Here is a 19,474-nt window from a genome sequence, read left to right as displayed (position 1 = left end):
CCAGCGGTATCAGAACCAACCTGGCACTGCCAGTGGCATCAGATCCAACCTGGCACTGCCAGAAGCACCAAAACCAACCTGGCACTGCCAGCAGCACCAGATCCAACCTGGCACTGCCAGAGAGGTATCAGATCCAACCTGGCACTGCCAGAGAGGTATCAGATCCAACCTGGCACTGCCAGAGAGGTATCAGATCCAACCTGGCACTGCCAGAGAGGTATCAGATCCAACCTGGCACTGCCAGAGAGGTATCAGATCCAACCTGGCACTGCCAGAGAGGTATCAGATCCAACCTGGCACTGCCAGAGAGGTATCAGATCCAACCTTGCACTGCCAGAGGCATCAGATCCAACCTGGCACTGCCAGCGGCATCAGAACCAACCTGGCACCGCTAGCGGCATCAGAACCAACCTGGCACTGCCAGAGGCATCAATAAAAGAGAGATATTGACCAAATGAGAAACATTTACGTGGCCTTAAAAACAGCCTATAATAAATAACAAAAACACTATTGCTTCTGTTTAGATGTGTAGAACATGCAAAACTCTAAAGCTTGTTTTTCTGGCTGTGTGTGTGGGGGTTCTATCTCTCTCTCTGAAGTCCATCAGCTAGCTCCACTGACCTCTAGGACTTCTCTCTCTCTCTCTCACTCTGCAGTCCGTCAGCTAGCTCCACTGACCTCTTTAGGACTTCTCTCTCTCTGCAGTCCGTCAGCTAGCTCCACTGACCTCTAGGACTTCTCTCTCTCTCTCTCTCTCTCTCACTCTGCAGTCCGTCAGCTAGCTCCACTGACCTCTTTAGGACTTCTCTCTCGCTCTCTGTCTGCAGTCCATCAGCTAGCGCCACTGACTTCTTTAGGACTTCTCTCTCTCTGCAGTCTGTCAGCTAGCTCCACTGACCTCTTTAGGACTTCTCTCTCTCTCTTTGCAGTCCATCAGCTAGCTCCACTGACCTCTTTAGGGCTTCTCTCTCTGCAGTCCGTCAGCTAGCTCCACTGACCTCTTTAGGGCTTCTCCCTCTGCAGTCCATCAGCTAGCTCCACTGACCTCTTTAGGGCTTCTCTCTCTCTCTCTGCAGTCCATCAGCTAGCTCCACTGACCTCTTTAGGGCTTCTCTCTCTCTCTCTGCAGTCCGTCAGCTAGTTCCACTGACCTCTTTAGGGCTTCTCTCTCTGCAGTCCATCAGCTAGCTCCACTGACCTCTTTAGGGATTCTCTCTCTCTTTACCACAAATATAACTCTTCGTAAAAATGAACAGGGTAATGTTTTAAATTATTTTACCTGTTCACTGCATGAGGCATCAAGCTTTATTAGTCTGGATTCCAAAAGTCCTGCGCCGTGCTGTTAGATGCCTAGGATAAAGGTAATGCTACGGTAGAAAACACCCGCGAGGTACACTTCTGTTGAGCTGTAGGAGGCTACTGATGATCCCAGTCTGCTGTCACCGGTGAGATGCAGTGGAACAGATTAAGCTCCCTCCCTCTCTCGCTCTATCGCTCTCTCTCTCTTTCGATCTCTCTCTCTACCTCTCTCTTTCTCCCTCTCTCTCTTTCGCTCTCTCTGCTTTACTTTTCTCTACCTCTCCCCTTTCTCTCTCTCTGATTTACTCTGATCCACCTCCCCCTCTCTGTGCTGCCTATTTCTCTCTCTCACACACAATTCAATTCAATGGGCTTTATTGGCATGGGAAACATATGTTAACATTGCCAAAGCAAGCCTCTCTCTCTCTCTCTCTCCTCTCTCCTCTCTCTCAGCACACCCATTGAATAATGCAAGCCTAATGTGGTGGTGGAGGTTTCTCTCCCATTCTAGGGCAATCAGGGACTGATCACAGTAGCCACACATTGTCAACTCGAGTTACGGCCCTGTCGGCTCTATTCAGCTGTGCAACAATCTGACAACCATCCTGCTTTTGTTCCCCCTCCCAATAGGACCGGAGTGGAACACGGCCAGGCCCCTACGAGATCAATGGTACTGTGGTGGGATGTTTAAAATGAAGGCATTTTTCGGGAACAATAACAAAAACAGTGGTACCAACAACAGAGTACAGAGACTGTGCAAAACTAGCCTGACCAACTGGTCTGATGATGAGAGGAAACGGTTTAGGTAAAAGGGAGGAATCCCAAATATGTCTCCATGCAGCAGAAGAGGAAGAGTGGGAGGAAATGGAGAATGGGGAGGATGAGGGGGGAGGGTGAGGGGGAAGAGGAGAAGGCTGAGCGGGAGGGGAAGTGGATGAGGTGGGGGAGGAGGGACCAGTGTAAATATCCATTAGTAGCATCTGGAGAACATATATACATATATAATACATATAATATAATCAGACTGATATTAACACATCAAGACAGAGCAGCATTATAGAGTCTTCAGGAGAGGTATAGAGAGGAAATGTGGTAACATCCCTGGTAACATGTTCCAGATGGAACTAGCGAGGACAATAACACTCACTGGACACAGATGTCACTGAGTCCCAAATTGCACCCTATTCCCTATCAACTGAACATTTGGGGTGCAGACTAGGATGTAAACAGTAGAGAAGAGGGAACAGTAGAGAAACATTAGTCAATGAAAACACAGCATTCTGCAGGGAAGATGAAGCACTTCTACTCCAATGCACATAGTTGGGTACAGTGATGGATAGATCGATATTTAGATAGATGGATAGATGGATAGATAGATAGATATATGGATAGATAAATAGATGGATACATAAATAGATAGATAGATAGATATATGGATAGATAGATAGATGGATAGATAAATGGATAGATAAATAGATGGATAGATAGATATATGGATAGATAAATAGATGGATAGATAGATGGATAGATAAATAGATGGATAGATAGATAGATGGATAGATAAATAGATGGATAGATAAATAGATGGATAGATAAATAGAAAGATGGTTAGATGGATAAATAGATGAATAGATAGATGGATAGATAAATAGATAAATAGATGGATAGATAGATAGATAAATAGATGGATAGATAGATAAATAGTTGGATAGATATTTAGATAGATGGATAGATAGATAGATAGATGGATAGATAGATAAATAGATAGATAAATAGATAAATAGATAGCTGGATAGATAGATAGATAGCTGGATAGATAGATAAATAGCAGTAGTAGTACTGTAGACTACTTTACCACTTACCTCAGCCAAGAGTCTCTCAGAGTCAGCCCACTGACACCCCTATCAGATCACAACAAAATCACAGTCTACTTGAACAGAGCAATACTCAATCATGAGTCATCAAAGCCAAAGGAACTGAATAATATTAAGAAATGCTGTAGAAGGGAGGAATGTAGTGTGGAAAACTACCAAAAAACAATTAGGCAACAACAAATTCAATCCCTTTTAGACAACTTCCTGGACCAAACGTCCCACCGTAATAGTGAAAGTGTAAACTTGTCAAACTGTTAAGATTTTCTACTGCCATCTCAGCTTCCTTATCAAATCTAAAAATGTCTAACAGAAAACCGAATAAAATGAACAACAATGACAAATTGTTTGATGAAGAATGTAAAAACCTAAAAGAAATTGAGAAACCTGTCAAACCAAAAACATGAGTCTACGACTTCACTATGGTGAATCACTTAAACAATACAGAAATACACTACGGAAAAAGAAGGAACAGCACATCAGAAATCAGCTCAATGTAATTGAAGAATCCAAAGACTCTAACCACATGGGACGGCAGGTAGCCTAGTGGTTAAAGTATTGGGCCATGTGGAAGGACCACCAGAGGGCAGGCTGGGCTCATGGATAGTAGCCCAACCAGGCATGGGAGACAAGGTAACCAGAGGCAATTAAGCACAGCTGACGGTACTAATGACATACTCTCCTTTCCCTATAAGAGAGAGAATGGAACCAGCAGAGGGGGGGGGGGGGAGAAACTATCTCTGGAAGATGGCCACCGAGAGAGAGGAGCTATCCAGGAAGAACCACTAAGACGGTGACAATCCCGTGACTTTTTGTTGTAGTTTAAAGATAAGCCTATTGTATTGCTCTATGGCAGACCCTGTCGAGGAATCCTCGACTTAGCCAAGGAGACCTGGGAGACCCAACCATGCCCCTTTTGATCCACAATAGAACACGTTACCCTGATGAGAGACCGCCTGTCAGCAGTGTGGCCCATAGTCAAGGAGCATATGGAGAAGGCCCAAAGGACCCAAGGCCGGGCCTATGATAAGTCCGCGACCCCCTGTGAGTTCACCGTGGGAGAGAGAGTGATGGTGCTTGTGCCCACGGCCGAACATCGCTTGCTGGCGCAGTGGAGGGGGCCCTACGAGGTAATGAAAAGGGTCTCACCGGTCAATTACCTCATCAAGCAACCTGACAGGAGGAAGAAGGTCCAACTCTATCACATAAACTTGCTGAAGACGTACCATGGACGAGAGGAGGAGGTGGCTTTGATGGCCCTGGAGGGCAAAGGAAAAGAGGAGGCTCTACCACAGGTGCGCCGTGGCCAAACTCTCCTACCAGGCAGTCAAGACAGCTAGACAAGCTGATTATGAACTTCGGTTGAATATTCTCTCCATTCCCAGGACAAACAGATGTCTTGTTCCACCATATCCACACTGAACCCGGCAAGAAGGTGCATATCCGCCCTTACAGGATTCCTGAGGCTCGCCGAGTCATCGCTAAGAAAGAGGTGAGGGAGATGTTGAGGATGGGCGTGATCGAGCCCTCGACGAGTGAGTGGTCTAGTCCCATAGTCCTGGTCCCCAAATCCGATGGTAGTATGAGACTCTGCAACGACTTTAGGGGCGTGAATGCCATCTCTACATTCGATGCGTATCCCATGCCCCGCGTGGATGAACTCTTGGAGAACTTAGGAAAGGCCAAGTTCATCACTACCCTGGATTTGACGAAGGGATATTGGCAAGTGCCGGTGGCTCCGGAGGATCGCCCAAAGACTGCCTTCGCCACCCCAGAGGGGCTTTTCCAGTATGTGAGGATGCCCTTTGGACTGCACGGTGCCGCTGCAACCTTCCAACGCCTCATGGATGCCATTCTACGGCCCCATCAAGAGTATGCAGCGGTGTACATAGACGATGTGGTCATCCACAGCGAGGACTGGGATAGTCACCTCCTGCGATTACGGGCGGTGCTCGTGAGTTTGGAAGCCACAGGGTTGACAGCCAATCCAAATAAATGCTGCCTGGGCGTGTCCGAAGCAGAATACCTGGGGTACACCGTGGGGAATGGGAAAATACGCCCACAGGCAGAGAAGACCAGGGCAATTCGTGACTGGCCTCGACCCCGGACCAAGCGAGACGTTCGGGCCTTCTTAGGGATAACAGGATATTATCGCCGTTTTATCCCGGGATATGCAACCATTGCCAACCCCCTCACAAACCTTATCAGGAAAAACCTGCCAAACCAGGTAGAGTGGAAAGACGAGACGGAAGAGGCCTTTCAATTGCTAAAAGATTTCCTGTGTTCTGATCCCGTTCTACAGGCTCCGGACTTCTCACAAGAGTTCATTGTGCAGGTCGACGCCTCGGATACAGGGCTCGGGGCCATACTAGCTCAGGGTAAAGGTGAAGAAGAGAAGCCGATTCTCTTCATTAGTAGGAAGCTCAGCGATCGTGAACAGTGGTATGCGACCGTAGAGAAAGAGGCCTTAGCCATCAAGTGGGCCCTCGATTATCTCCGGTACTACCTACTGGGTCGGAGGTTTGCATTAGTTACTGACCATGCACCCCTCACGGGGATGGCTGGTAAGAGAAACAATAACAACAGAATAGCCAGATGGTTTTTTGTCTTTACAACCGTTCTCTTTCCATGTCATCCACAGGGCCGGATCGAGGAACGGGAATGCAGATGCGCTGTCCCGACGTGACCAAGACGGTGCATCTGGGGCCCGACCCTCCGGTTCGGTCCTGGGGGGGAAGGTATGTGGAAGGACCACCAGAGGGCAGGCTGGGCTCATGGATAGTAGCCCAACCAGGCATGGGAGACAAGGTAAACAGAGGCAATTAAGCACAGCTGACGGTACTAATGACATACTCTCCTTCCCCTATAAGAGAGAGAATGGAACCAGCAGAGAGGGGGGGAAACTATCTCTGGAAGATGGCCACCGAGAGAGAGGAGCTATCCAGGAAGAACCACTAAGACGGTGACAATCCCGTGACTTTTTGTTGTAGTTTAAAGATAAGCCTATTGTGTTCCTGTTTCATCTGGAGAAGAAGATGTATGTTTTTCCTTGGAAGATTTTCATTGATTATGTTGGAATGTTTGTGTTGACCAAATGCCCTCAATAGAGAACTGTGTTCAATCAAGAAAACCTACTCCTGACTCGTTTATTCCACCTTCCCGCTTTAGAGTGACGCCCAATTACTTGGTCCGCTCACAGCCAATAACCAAAAGGTTGATGAATCGAATCCCCAAGCTGACAAGGTAAAAATCTGTCATTCTGCCCCTGAACAAGGCAGGTAGGCTGTCATTGAAAATAAGAATTTGTTCTTATCAAATAAGAATTTGTTGACTTGCCAAGTTAAATAAAAACAATTTTGGGAAAATTGGAAAAAACTAAACAAGCAACAAAACAAAGAAATATCTATCAAAAATGGAGATGTATGTAAACCACTTCTCCAATCTTTCTGGTAAAGAACAAACAACAAAAATATATACATGATGAAATATAAATCTTAGAATCAACTTTTACAGACCAGAAAGATCCGTTAAATTCTACAACCACCTAAAAGGAAGCGGTTCCCAAACCTTCCATAACAAATCCATCACCTACAGAGAGATGAACCTGGAGAAGAGTCCCCTAAGCAAGCCGGTCCTGGTTTCTCATGATTTGGTTGGGTCTAATTGTGTTGCTGTCCTGGGGCTCTGTTCACAAACACAAACAGACTCCACAGAGCCCCAGGACAGCAACACAATTAGACCCAACCAAATCATGAGAAATCAAAAAGATAATTAATAAAAAATGTATAAAATTGAGCTGTTTGGCCCTAAACAGAGAGTACACAGTGGCAGAATACCTGACCACTGTGACTGACCCAAACGTAAGGAAAGCTTTGACTATGTACAGACTCAGTGAGCATAGCCTTGCTATTGAGAAAGGCCGCTGTAGGCAGACCTGGCTCTCAAGAGAAGACAGGCTATGTGCACACTATTCACAAAATGAGGTGGAAACTGAGCTGCGCTTTCTAACCACCTGCCAAATGTATGACCATATTAGAGACACATACTTCCCTCAGATTATACAGATCCACAAAGAATTTGAAAACAAACCCGATTTTGATAAACTCCCATATCTACTGGGTGATAGACCACAGTGTGCCATCGCAGAAGCAATATTTGTGATGTTGCCACAAGAAAAGGGCAACCAGTGAAGAACAAACACCATTGTAAATACAACCCATACATCCAGGTCTGTGCCCAAACAGTTTGAGCTTCTACTTTTTAAAAATCAACCTTTCAAGAAATAAGTCTCTCAATGTTGCCGCTTGTTATAGACCCCCCTCAGCCCCCAGCTGTGCCCTGGAGGCCATATGTGAATTAATTGCCCCCCATTTATCTTCAGAGTTCGTACTGTTACGTGACCTAAACTGGGATCCACTTAACAGTCCGGCGATACTACAATCTAAGCTAGAGGTCCTCAGTCTCAAACAAATTATCAAGGAACCTACCAGGTACAACCCTAAATCCATAAACATGGGCACCCTCATAGATATAATCCTGACCAACCTGCCCTCCAAATACACCTCTGCTGTCTTCAACCAGGATCTCAGCGATCAGGATCTCAGATAAAACACTTCTGCAAGCAGACTTTTCTAATCAACCTGGCCCGGGTATCCCGGAAGGATATTGACCTCATCCCGTCAGTAGAGGATGCCTGGTTGTTCTTTAAAAGTGCTTTCCTAACCATCTTAAATAAGCATTCCCCTTTCAAAAAATGTTGAACTAAGAACACTCCACTCCAGACTTGAATGCACTTGACCAGCACAAAAAATATTCTGTGGTGTACAGCACTAGCATCGAATAGTCCCCGTGGCTATGGCTGGCCATGCTTTCCACCTGGCTACCCCAACCCCAGCCAACAACTCTGCACCCCCCCGCAGCAACTGGCCCAAGCCCCCTCCCCCCCACTTCTCCTTCACTCAAATCCAGACTGCTGATGTTCTGAAAGAGCTGCAAAATCTGGATCCCTACAAATTAGCTGGGCTAGACAATCTAGCCGCCATTGTTGCAATCCCTATTACTAGTCTGTTCAACCTCTCTTTCGTACCCCTCTTCATAGGGGGAGACACTCTAGACCCAAACTGTTACAGACCTGTATCCATCCTGCCCTGCCTTTCTAAAGTCCAGGAACACAATGACAACCGCCGCCCTCGAAGCAGCGTTACCCATGCAGAGCAAGGGGAACAACTACTCCAAGTCTCAGAGCGAGTGACGTTTGAAACGCTATTAGCGCGCACCCCGCTAACTTGCTAGCCATTTCACATCACATCTTTACACCAGCCTAATCTCGGGAGTTGAAAGGCTTGAAGTCATAAACAGCAGAGCTGCTGGCAAAACGCACAAAAGTGCTGTTTGAATGAATGCTTCAGAGCCTGCTGGTGCCTACCATCGCTCAGTCAGACTGCTCTATCAAATCATAGACTTACGATCCTTAGGTCATTAATATGGTTGAATCCAGAAACTATCATCTCGAAAACAAAACGTTTGTTCTTTCAGTGAAATACGGAACTGTTCCATATTTTGACATCCATCAGTCTAAATATTCCTGTTACATTGCACATCCTTCAATGTTACGTCATAATTACGTAAAATTCTGGCAAATTAGTTCGCAATGAGCCAGGCATCCCAAACTGTTGCATATACCCTGACTCTGCGTGCAATGAGCCAGGCGGCCCAAACTGTTGCATATACCCTGACTCTGCGTGCAATGAGCCAGGCATCCCAAACTGTTGCATATACCCTGACTCTGCGTGCAATGAGCCAGGCGGCCCAAACTGTTGCATATACCCTGACTCTGCGTGCAATGAGCCAGGCGGCCCAAACTGTTGCATATACCCTGACTCTGCGTGCAATGAGCCAGGCGGCCCAAACTGTTGCATATACCCTGACTCTGCGTGCAATGAACGCAAGAGAAGTGACACAATTTCACCTGGTTAATATTGCCTGCTAACCTGGATTTCTTTTAGCTAAATATGCAGGTTTAAAAATATATACTTCTGTGTATGGATTTTAAGAAAGGCATTGGTGTTTACGGTTAGGTACACGTTGGAGCAACGACAGTCCTTTTTCCCGAATGCACACTGCATCGATTATGTGCAACGCAGGACATGCTAGATAAACTAGTAATATCATCAACCATGTGTTGTTATATCTAGTGAATATGATTGATTAAGTTTAATGCTAGCTAGCAACTTACCTTGGCTTCTTACTGCATTCGTGTAACAGGCGGGCCCCTCGTGAGGCAGGTGGTTAGAGCGTTGGACCAGTTAACTGTAAGGTTGCAAGATTGGATCCCTTGAGCTGACAAGGTGAGAATCTGTCGTTCTGCCCCTGAACAAGGCGGTTAACCAACCGTTCCTAGGCCGTCATTGAAAATAAGAATATGTTCTTAACTGACTTGCCTAGTTAAATAAAGATTAAATAAAGGTGTAAACATTTTTTTTTTTTTAATGGCATAATCGGCATAATTAATCTGCCATTCCAATTAATCGGTCGACCTCTGACTTAGAATATGTGGACAACTACAAATACAAATACCTAAGTGTCTGGCTAGACTGTAAACTCTCCTTTCAGACTCATATTAAGCATCTCCAATCCAAAATTAAATCTAGAATCAACTTCCTATTTCGCAACAAAGCCTCCTTCACTCATGCTGCCAAACGTACCCTCGTAAAACTGACTATCCTACCGATCCTTGACTTCGGCGATCTCATTTACAAAATGGCCTCTAACACTCTACTCAGCAAACTGGATGCAGTCTATGACAGTGCCGTCCGTTTAGTCACCAAAGCCCCATATACTACCCACTTTTTTATTTTACTCACCAGTATCTCTACTTGCACATCCTCATCTGCACATATATATCACTCCAGTGTTATTTGCTAAATTGTAATTACTTCGCCACCATGGCCTGTTTATTGCCTTACCTCCTTACTTCATTTTCCCACACTGTATATAGATTTTTCTATTGTGTTATTGACTGTACGTTTGTTTATCCCATGTTTTGTCGCACTGCTTTGCTTAATCTTGACCAGGTCGCAGTTGTAAATGATAACTTGTTCTCAACTGGCCTACCTGGTTAAATAAAGATGTATAAAATAAAAAATTTATATATTTTTTTCCATTTTGTACTTTCGTTATTTTCGTACATCGTTACAACACTGTATATAGACATAATATGACATTTGTAATGTCTTTATTCTTTTGAAACTTCTGTGAGTGTAATGTTTACTGTTCATTTTTATTGTTTATTTCACTTTAGTTATTATCTACTTCACTTGCTTTGGCAATGTTAACATAAGTTTCCCATGCCAATAGTCTCTTGGACGGACGGACAGACGGACAGACAGACAGACAGACTCATTCATTCATTCATTCATTGAGGGACTCACCATAGCTGTGAGGGCTGGTTTAGACATGATTCCGTTTCCTGTAGCCATGGGGACTTGTGGAGTCCGCCCTTTAACTAGAGAAAGAAAACCATAACACTGATGAGATCACCATCAGCATCACCATCATCACTATCATCATCATCATCATCCATCATCATCATCACCATCATAAATTAAATCACCATTACCTTCATCATCATCATCATCATTACCATCATCATCATTACCATCATCATCATCATCATCACCACCACCACTACATTATTCACCATCACCATCATCACCACCACCACCACTACATTATTTACCATCATCATCATCATCATCACCATCATCACCACCACCACTACATTATTTACCATCATCATCATCATTACCATTATTACCTTCCTCATTACCACCATCACCACTGTACCTCCCTGCTGCTAAGACATCATATATACCACTGTATCTCCCTGCTGCTAAGACATCATATATAGCACTGTGTGTACTGTAGCTACCCATTTTGTACTGGCTATGCTTACTGAAGCCCCACAGGGATTCTCCCAGCTGAGGTTCGCATGGAAGATGCCATTCATCAAAATGTATTATTTAATGAATATTCATCAAAATTGATGACCACAAACAGGAGGCACTGCTGTAGTAGAGAATGTTTACTCTAATCTGTCCCTCCAGGGTTCTACCAGTGATTATCTCTGGCTTTATCTCAATAGGGTAGCGTGTGTTTGTCTCTTCTTTGTTCATGCTACATGAGCCACCTAATTGAATTGGCCAGCCGTCACCCCTTGTTGCAGGGGCAGACCGGGACCAGAAATCGGCCCTGGTATTTCAAACACAACAGACAATTTTCTCCTTTCAGGCCCCAACATCGGCCTATTGTTTTCCTTGAGGTCCCCATTAACAGCCAGATTAAAAAATTAGACATGTCCACTGGGCTAAAAATGGACCAGCCCATCTGGCATTCGCTCGGATGGCCAGTCCACCCTGCCGTGTTGTCTTCAGATAAATTAGGGCAGTAGCCTGACTGTATATCAAGGAGGGAGCTGTGAGGTGGAGGTGGTTTGGTGGGGGGCAGAGAGAGAGAGAGTGCCCAGGCTGCTTCTCAGCCCTATCTGCCCTGGTCAAAAGTAATGCACTATATAGGAAATTCTACTTGGGATGCAGCCGTAGCGTCTTCCAGGAACAGCTTGATCTGTTACCATGACTCCTCCTGTCCTCCCCATGCTCCATATTGTCAGCATATTACTGTTCTCTCCAGCATGTCCTATGTGGTGTTTGTCATCAGAGAAACATTATTTATGGGGTTTGTCATCAGAGGAACATTATTTATGGGGTTTGTCATCAGAGGAATATTATTTATGGGGTTTGTCATCAGAGAAACATTATCTATGGGGTTTGTCATCCCATCAGAGAAACATTATTTATGGGGTTTGTCATCCCATCAGAGAAACATTATTTATGGGGTTTGTCATCCCATCAGAGAAACATTATTTATGGGGTTTGTCATCCCATCAGATAAACATTATTTATGGGGTTTGTCATCAGAGAAACATTATTTATGGGGTTTGTCATCCCATCAGAGAAACATTATTTATGGGGTTTGTCATCCCATCAGAGAAACATTATTTATGGGGTTTGTCATCCCATCAGAGAAACATTATTTATGGGGTTTGTCATCCCATCAGAGAAACATTATTTATGGGGTTTGTCATCAGAGGAACATTATTTATGGGGTTTGTCATCAAATAAACATTATTTATGGGGTTTGTCATCAGAGAAACATTATTTATGGGGTTTGTCATCAGAGAAACATTATTTATGGGGTTTGTCATCCCATCAGAGAAACATTATTTCTGGGGTTTGTCATCAGATAAACATTATTTATGGGGTTTGTCATCAGATAAACATTATTTATGGGGTTTGTCATCAGATAAACATTATTTATGGGGTTTGTCATCAGAGGAACATTATTTATGGGGTTTGTCATCAGAAAAACATTATTTATGGGGTTTGTCATCAGATAAACATTATTTATGGGGTTTGTCATCAGAGAAACATTATTTATGGGGTTTGTCATCCCATCAGAGAAACATTATTTATGGGGTTTGTCATTCCATCAGAGAAACATTATTTATGGGGTTTGTCATCAGAAAATATTATTTATGGGGTTTGTCATCAGATAAACATTATTTATTGGGTTTGTCATCAGAGAAACATTATTTATGGGGTTTGTCATCCCATCAGAGAAACATTATTTATGGGGTTTGTCATCAGAGGAACATTATTTATGGGGTTTGTCATCAGAAAATATTATTTATGGGGTTTGTCATCAGATAAACATTATTTATGGGGTTTGTCATCAGAGAAACATTATTTATGGGGTTTGTCATCCCATCAGAGAAACATTATTTATGGGGTTTGTCATCCCATCAGAGAAACATTATTTATGGGGTTTGTCATCCCATCAGAGAAACATTATTTATGGGGTTTGTCATCCCATCAGAGAAACATTATTTATGGGGTTTGTCATCAAATAAACATTATTTATGGGGTTTGTCATCAGAGAAACATTATTTATGGGGTTTGTCATCCCATCAGAGAAACATTATTTATGGGGTTTGTCATCAGAGGAACATTATTTATGGGGTTTGTCATCAGAGAAACATTATTTATGGGGTTTGTCATCAGAGAAACATTATTTATGGGGTTTGTCATCAGAGAAACATTATTTATGGGGTTTGTCATCAGATAAACATTATTTATGGGGTTTGTCATCAGAGGAACATTATTTATGGGGTTTGTCATCAGATACACAATATTTATGGGGTTTGTCATCAGATAAACATTATTTATGGGGTTTGTCATCAGATAAACATTATTTATGGGGTTTGTCATCAGAGAAACATTATTTATGGGGTTTGTCATCCCATCAGAGAAACATTATTTTTGGGGTTTGTCATCCCATCAGAGAAACATTATTTATGGGGTTTGTCATCAGAAAACATTATTTATGGGGTTTGTCATCAGATAAACATTATTTATGGGGTTTGTCATCAGATAAACATTATTTATGGGGTTTGTCATCAGATAAACATTATTTATGGGGTTTGTCATCAGATAAACAATATTTATGGGGTTTGTCATCAGAGGAACATTATTTATGGGGTTTGTCATCAGATAAACATTATTAATGGGGTTTGTCATCAGATAAACATTATTTATGGGGTTTGTCATCAGAGGAACATTATTTATGGGGTTTGTCATCAGATACACATTATTTATGGGGTTTGTCATCAGAGGAACATTATTTATGGGGTTTGTCATCAGATACACATTATTTATGGGGTTTGTCATCAGATAAACATTTTTTATGGGGTTTGTCATCAGATAAACATTATTTATGGGGTTTGTCATCAGAGGAACATTATTTATGGGGTTTGTCATCAGATAAACATTATTTATGGGGTTTGTCATCAGAGGAACATTATTTATGGTGTTTGTCATCAGATAAACATTATTTATGGGGTTTGTCATCAGATAAACATTATTTATGGGGTTTGTCATCAGATACACAATATTTATGGGGTTTGTCATCAGATAAACATTATTTATGGGGTTTGTCATCAGATAAACATTATTTATGGGGTTTGTCATCAGAGAAACATTATTTATGGGGTTTGTCATCCAATCAGAGAAACATTATTTTTGGGGTTTGTCATCCCATCAGAGAAACATTATTTATGGGGTTTGTCATCAGAAAACATTATTTATGGGGTTTGTCATCAGATAAACATTATTTATGGGGTTTGTCATCAGATAAACATTATTTATGGGGTTTGTCATCAGATAAACATTATTTATGGGGTTTGTCATCAGATACACATTATTTATGGGGTTTGTCATCAGATAAACATTTTTTATGGGGTTTGTCATCAGATAAACATTATTTATGGGGTTTGTCATCAGAGGAACATTATTTATGGGGTTTGTCATCAGATAAACATTATTTATGGGGTTTGTCATCAGAGGAACATTATTTATGGTGTTTGTCATCAGATAAACATTATTTATGGGGTTTGTCATCAGATAAACATTATTTATGGGGTTTGTCATCAGATGAATATTATTTATGGGGTTTGTCATCAGATGAATATTATTTATGGGGTTTGTCATCAGAGAAACATTATTTATGGGGTTTGTCATCCCATCAGAGAAACATTATTTATGGGGTTTGTCATCCCATCAGAGAAACATTATTTATGGGGTTTGTCATCCCATTAGAGAAACATTATTTATGGGGTTTGTCATCCCATCAGAGAAACATTATTTATGGGGTTTGTCATCAGAGGAACATTATTTATGGGGTTTGTCATCAAATAAACATTATTTATGGGGTTTGTCATCAGAGAAACATTATTTATGGGGTTTGTCATCCCATCAGATAAACATTATTTATGGGGTTTGTCATCAGATAAACAATATTTATGGGGTTTGTCATCAGAAAACATTATTTATGGGGTTTGTCATCAGATAAACATTATTTATGGGGTTTGTCATCAGATAAACATTATTTATGGGGTTTGTCATCAGAAAACATTATTTATGGGGTTTGTCATCAGATAAACATTATTTATGGGGTTTGTCATCAGATAAACATTATTTATGGGGTTTGTCATCAGATAAACATTATTTATGGGGTTTGTCATCAGATAAACAATATTTATGGGGTTTGTCATCAGAGGAACATTATTTATGGGGTTTGTCATCAGATAAACATTATTAATGGGGTTTGTCATCAGATAAACATTATTTATGGGGTTTGTCATCAGAGGAACATTATTTATGGGGTTTGTCATCAGATACACATTATTTATGGGGTTTGTCATCAGAGGAACATTATTTATGGGGTTTGTCATCAGATACACATTATTTATGGGGTTTGTCATCAGATAAACATTTTTTATGGGGTTTGTCATCAGATAAACATTATTTATGGGGTTTGTCATCAGAGGAACATTATTTATGGGGTTTGTCATCAGATAAACATTATTTATGGGGTTTGTCATCAGAGGAACATTATTTATGGTGTTTGTCATCAGATAAACATTATTTATGGGGTTTGTCATCAGATAAACATTATTTATGGGGTTTGTCATCAGATGAATATTATTTATGGGGTTTGTCATCAGATGAATATTATTTATGGGGTTTGTCATCAGAGAAACATTATTTATGGGGTTTGTCATCCCATCAGAGAAACATTATTTATGGGGTTTGTCATCCCATCAGAGAAACATTATTTATGGGGTTTGTCATCCCATTAGAGAAACATTATTTATGGGGTTTGTCATCCCATCAGAGAAACATTATTTATGGGGTTTGTCATCAGAGGAACATTATTTATGGGGTTTGTCATCAAATAAACATTATTTATGGGGTTTGTCATCAGAGAAACATTATTTATGGGGTTTGTCATCCCATCAGATAAACATTATTTATGGGGTTTGTCATCAGATAAACATTATTTATGGGGTTTGTCATCAGATAAACATTATTTATGGGGTTTGTCATCCCATCAGATAAACATTATTTATGGAGTTTGTCATCAGATAAACATTATTTATGGGGTTTGTCATCAGATAAACATTATTTATGGGGTTTGTCATCCCATCAGATAAACATTATTTATGGGGTTTGTCATCAGAGAAACATTATTTATGGGGTTTGTCACTCTACCCTATACTACTCTACCCTACACTCTACCCTATAATACACTACACTACTCTACCCTACACTCTACCCTACACTACACTACACTACTCTACCCTATACTCTACCCTACACTACACTACACTACTCTACCCTATACTACACTACTCTACACTACACTACACTACACTACACTACTCTACTCTACTCAACTCTACACTACACTATTCTACACTACCCTACCCTGAACTACCCTACCCTAACCTACACTACTCTACCCTACACTCTACCCTATACTACACTACACTACACTACTCTATCCTACACTACACTACACTACTCTATCCTACACTACTCTACCCTATATTACACTACACTACTCTACTCTACTCTACTCTACACTACACTACTCTACTCTACACTACCCTACACTACTCTACACTACCCTACCCTACTCTACACTACACTACTCTACTCTACACTACCCTACACTACACTACACTACTCTACACTACCCTACACTACACTACCCTACCCTAACCTAACCTACACTACTCTACCCTTCCCTACCCTACCCTACACTACACTACCACTACACTACTCTACCCTACACTACACCTACTACACTACTACTACTACACTACACTACCACTACACTACTACTACAGTACACTACTACTACACTACACTACTAGACCCTCTACCCTACACTATGACTACACTACACTACAATACACCACTACTACACTACACTACACTACTACTACACTACACAATACACTACACTACTACTGCACTACACTACTACTGCAGTACACTACACTACACTACTACCACACTACACTACTACTACACTACACTACACTACACTATGACTACACTACACTACAATACACTACTACTACACTACTCCACACTACACTACTACTACACTACACTACAAATACTGTGTATACTACACTACAACTAATATGTACACTACACTACACTAGACTACACTGCAAATACTGTGTACACTACACTACACTACAAATACTGTGTACACTACACTACACATACTGTGCACACTACACTACAAATACTGTGTACACTACACTACACTACAAATACTGTGTACACTACACTACAAATACTGTGTACACTACACTACAAATACTGTGTACACTACACTGTGCCCTGTGCATATGAGAAATATGTGTTTCATTATAGTGTGTTTCATTATAGTGTGTTTTATTATTCGGTGTCAGGATCATTCACAGCTAGATTCAATCAAAACATTTAGTGGAAAAATCTCCCTGTCCCCCGTTAGCTGATCACACTACATTGTGTGTTTTTGTATGGTGCCGTAACACTGGCACTTTGCAGTGTGGGTTTGATTGAATATATTTTCAGTGACCTCCTTGCTCTTCCACCAACCTGGGGATTTTGGGGGTTAGAGACACATCTGGAGGGTGCAGTACGTCACATCACAGCACAGCGCTTACCCTAATCTGACCTGGGTGGGTCTAACTAACATTGTCAGTTACATTGGTTAGGAAATCCTCTTCAAGTAGAATATATGTAGGGGGTTAAAGGACCCGCCCCTTTTTTTTAAATGTTCACCTAAAATGACATTCCCAAATCTAACTGCCTGTAGCTCAGGCCCTGAATCAAGGATATGCATGTTCTTGGTACATTTTGAAAGGAAAACACTTTGAAGTTTGTGGAAATGTGAAAGGAATGTAGGAGAAAATAACCCATTAGATCTGGTAAAAGAAAATACAAAGAAAAAACAAGCGTTAGTTTGTACCATCTTTGAAATGCAAGAGAAAGACCGTAATGTATTATTCTAGCCCAGGCGCAATTTAGACTTTGGCCACTAGATGGGATCAGTGTATGGGCAAAGTGACTGATCCAATGAACTCTTACATATCTATTAAAAATGTTGTATCAACACTGCCCAAATGTGCCTAATTGGTTAATTCATACATTTTCAAGTTGAAAGTTGTGCACTCTCCTCAAACAATAGCATGGTATTCTTTCACTGTAAGAGCTACTGTAAATTGGACAGTGCAGTTAGACTAATAAGAATTTAAGCTTTCTGCCAATATCAGATATGTCTATGGCCTGGGAAATGTTCTTGTTACTTACAACCTCATGCTAATCGCATTAGCCTACGCTAGCTCAACCGTCCCGCGAGGGGGATACTGATCCTGGAGAAGTTTTCAAGTGAGCTGTTTTCATTATGTTGTGAATTGATTTAAAAACAAGATGGGTTTACCTTTCTCTGTGTGTATTGAGCTGGGTTTAGCTCTCAGTGTATTGAGCTGGGTTTAGATCTCTGTGTATTGAGCTGAGTTTAGATCTCTGTGTATTGAGCTGAGTTTAGCTCTCTGTGTATTGAGCTGGGTTTAGCTCTCTGTGTATTGAGCTGGGTTGACCTCTCTTAGAGTAAGCACAGCTCAACACAATGTGTATTGAGCTGTGTTGACCTCTGTGTGTACTGAGCTGTGTTGACCTCTCTCTGTGTTGACCTCTATGTGTACTGAGCTGTGTTGACCTCTCTTTGTGTTGACCTCTTTGTGTTGAGCTGTGTTGACCTCTTTGTGTTGAGCTGTGTTGACCTCTCTCTGTGTTGACCTCTCTTTGTGTTGACCTCTCTTTGTGTTGATCTCTCTGTGTTGACCTCTCTTTGTGTTGATCTCTCTTTGTGTTGAGCTGTGTTGACCTCTCTCTGTGTTGACCTCTCTTTGTGTTGAGCTCTCTCTGTGTTGACCTCTCTTTGTGTTGATCTCTCTTTGTGTTGAGCTGTGTTGACCTCTCTCTGTGTTGACCTCTCTTTGTGTTGAGCTCTCTCTGTGTTGACCTCTCTTTGTGTTGAGCTCTCTCTGTGTTGATCTCTCTGTGTTGACCTCTCTTTGTGTTGAGCTCTCCCTGTGTTGATCTCTCTTTGTATTGAGCTGTGTTGACCTCTCTTTGTATTGAGCTGTGTTGACCTCTCTTTGTATTGAGCTGTGTTGACCTCTCTTTGTATTGAGCTGTGTTGACATCTCTTTGTATTGAGCTGTGTTGACCTCTCTTTGTATTGAGCTGTGTTGACCTCTCTTTGTATTGAGCTGTGTTGACCTCTCTTTGTATTGAGCTGTGTTGACCTCTCTTTGTATTGAGCTGTGTTGACCTCTCTTT

At 41.8% G+C, this 19,474-nt stretch overlaps 1 protein-coding gene across 2 annotated transcripts in view; it reads right to left on the bottom strand.

The window, feature by feature from the left end:
- Positions 1 to 19,474, bottom strand: part of LOC110523082 (A-kinase anchor protein 2) — a 184,813-nt gene that overhangs the window by 58,492 nt on the left and 106,847 nt on the right. Inside the window, exon 8 of one of the 2 annotated variants that reach the window (XM_090233569.1) lies at positions 10,601 to 10,674. In XM_090233569.1, coding sequence (XP_090089695.1) covers positions 10,601 to 10,674 — 74 coding nt within the window. Of the gene's footprint in view, positions 1 to 1,279; positions 1,825 to 10,600; positions 10,675 to 19,474 lie in introns of those variants that run through there. The other variant, XM_036976549.2, reaches the window with a different exon arrangement.

Source organism: Oncorhynchus mykiss, chromosome 5 (assembly GCF_057628025.1).
Source record: "Oncorhynchus mykiss isolate SJ-2025 chromosome 5, ASM5762802v1, whole genome shotgun sequence".
In the NCBI taxonomy this organism is placed as follows: domain Eukaryota; kingdom Metazoa; phylum Chordata; class Actinopteri; order Salmoniformes; family Salmonidae; genus Oncorhynchus; species Oncorhynchus mykiss.
This window is presented reverse-complemented; position numbering and strand designations above follow the sequence as displayed.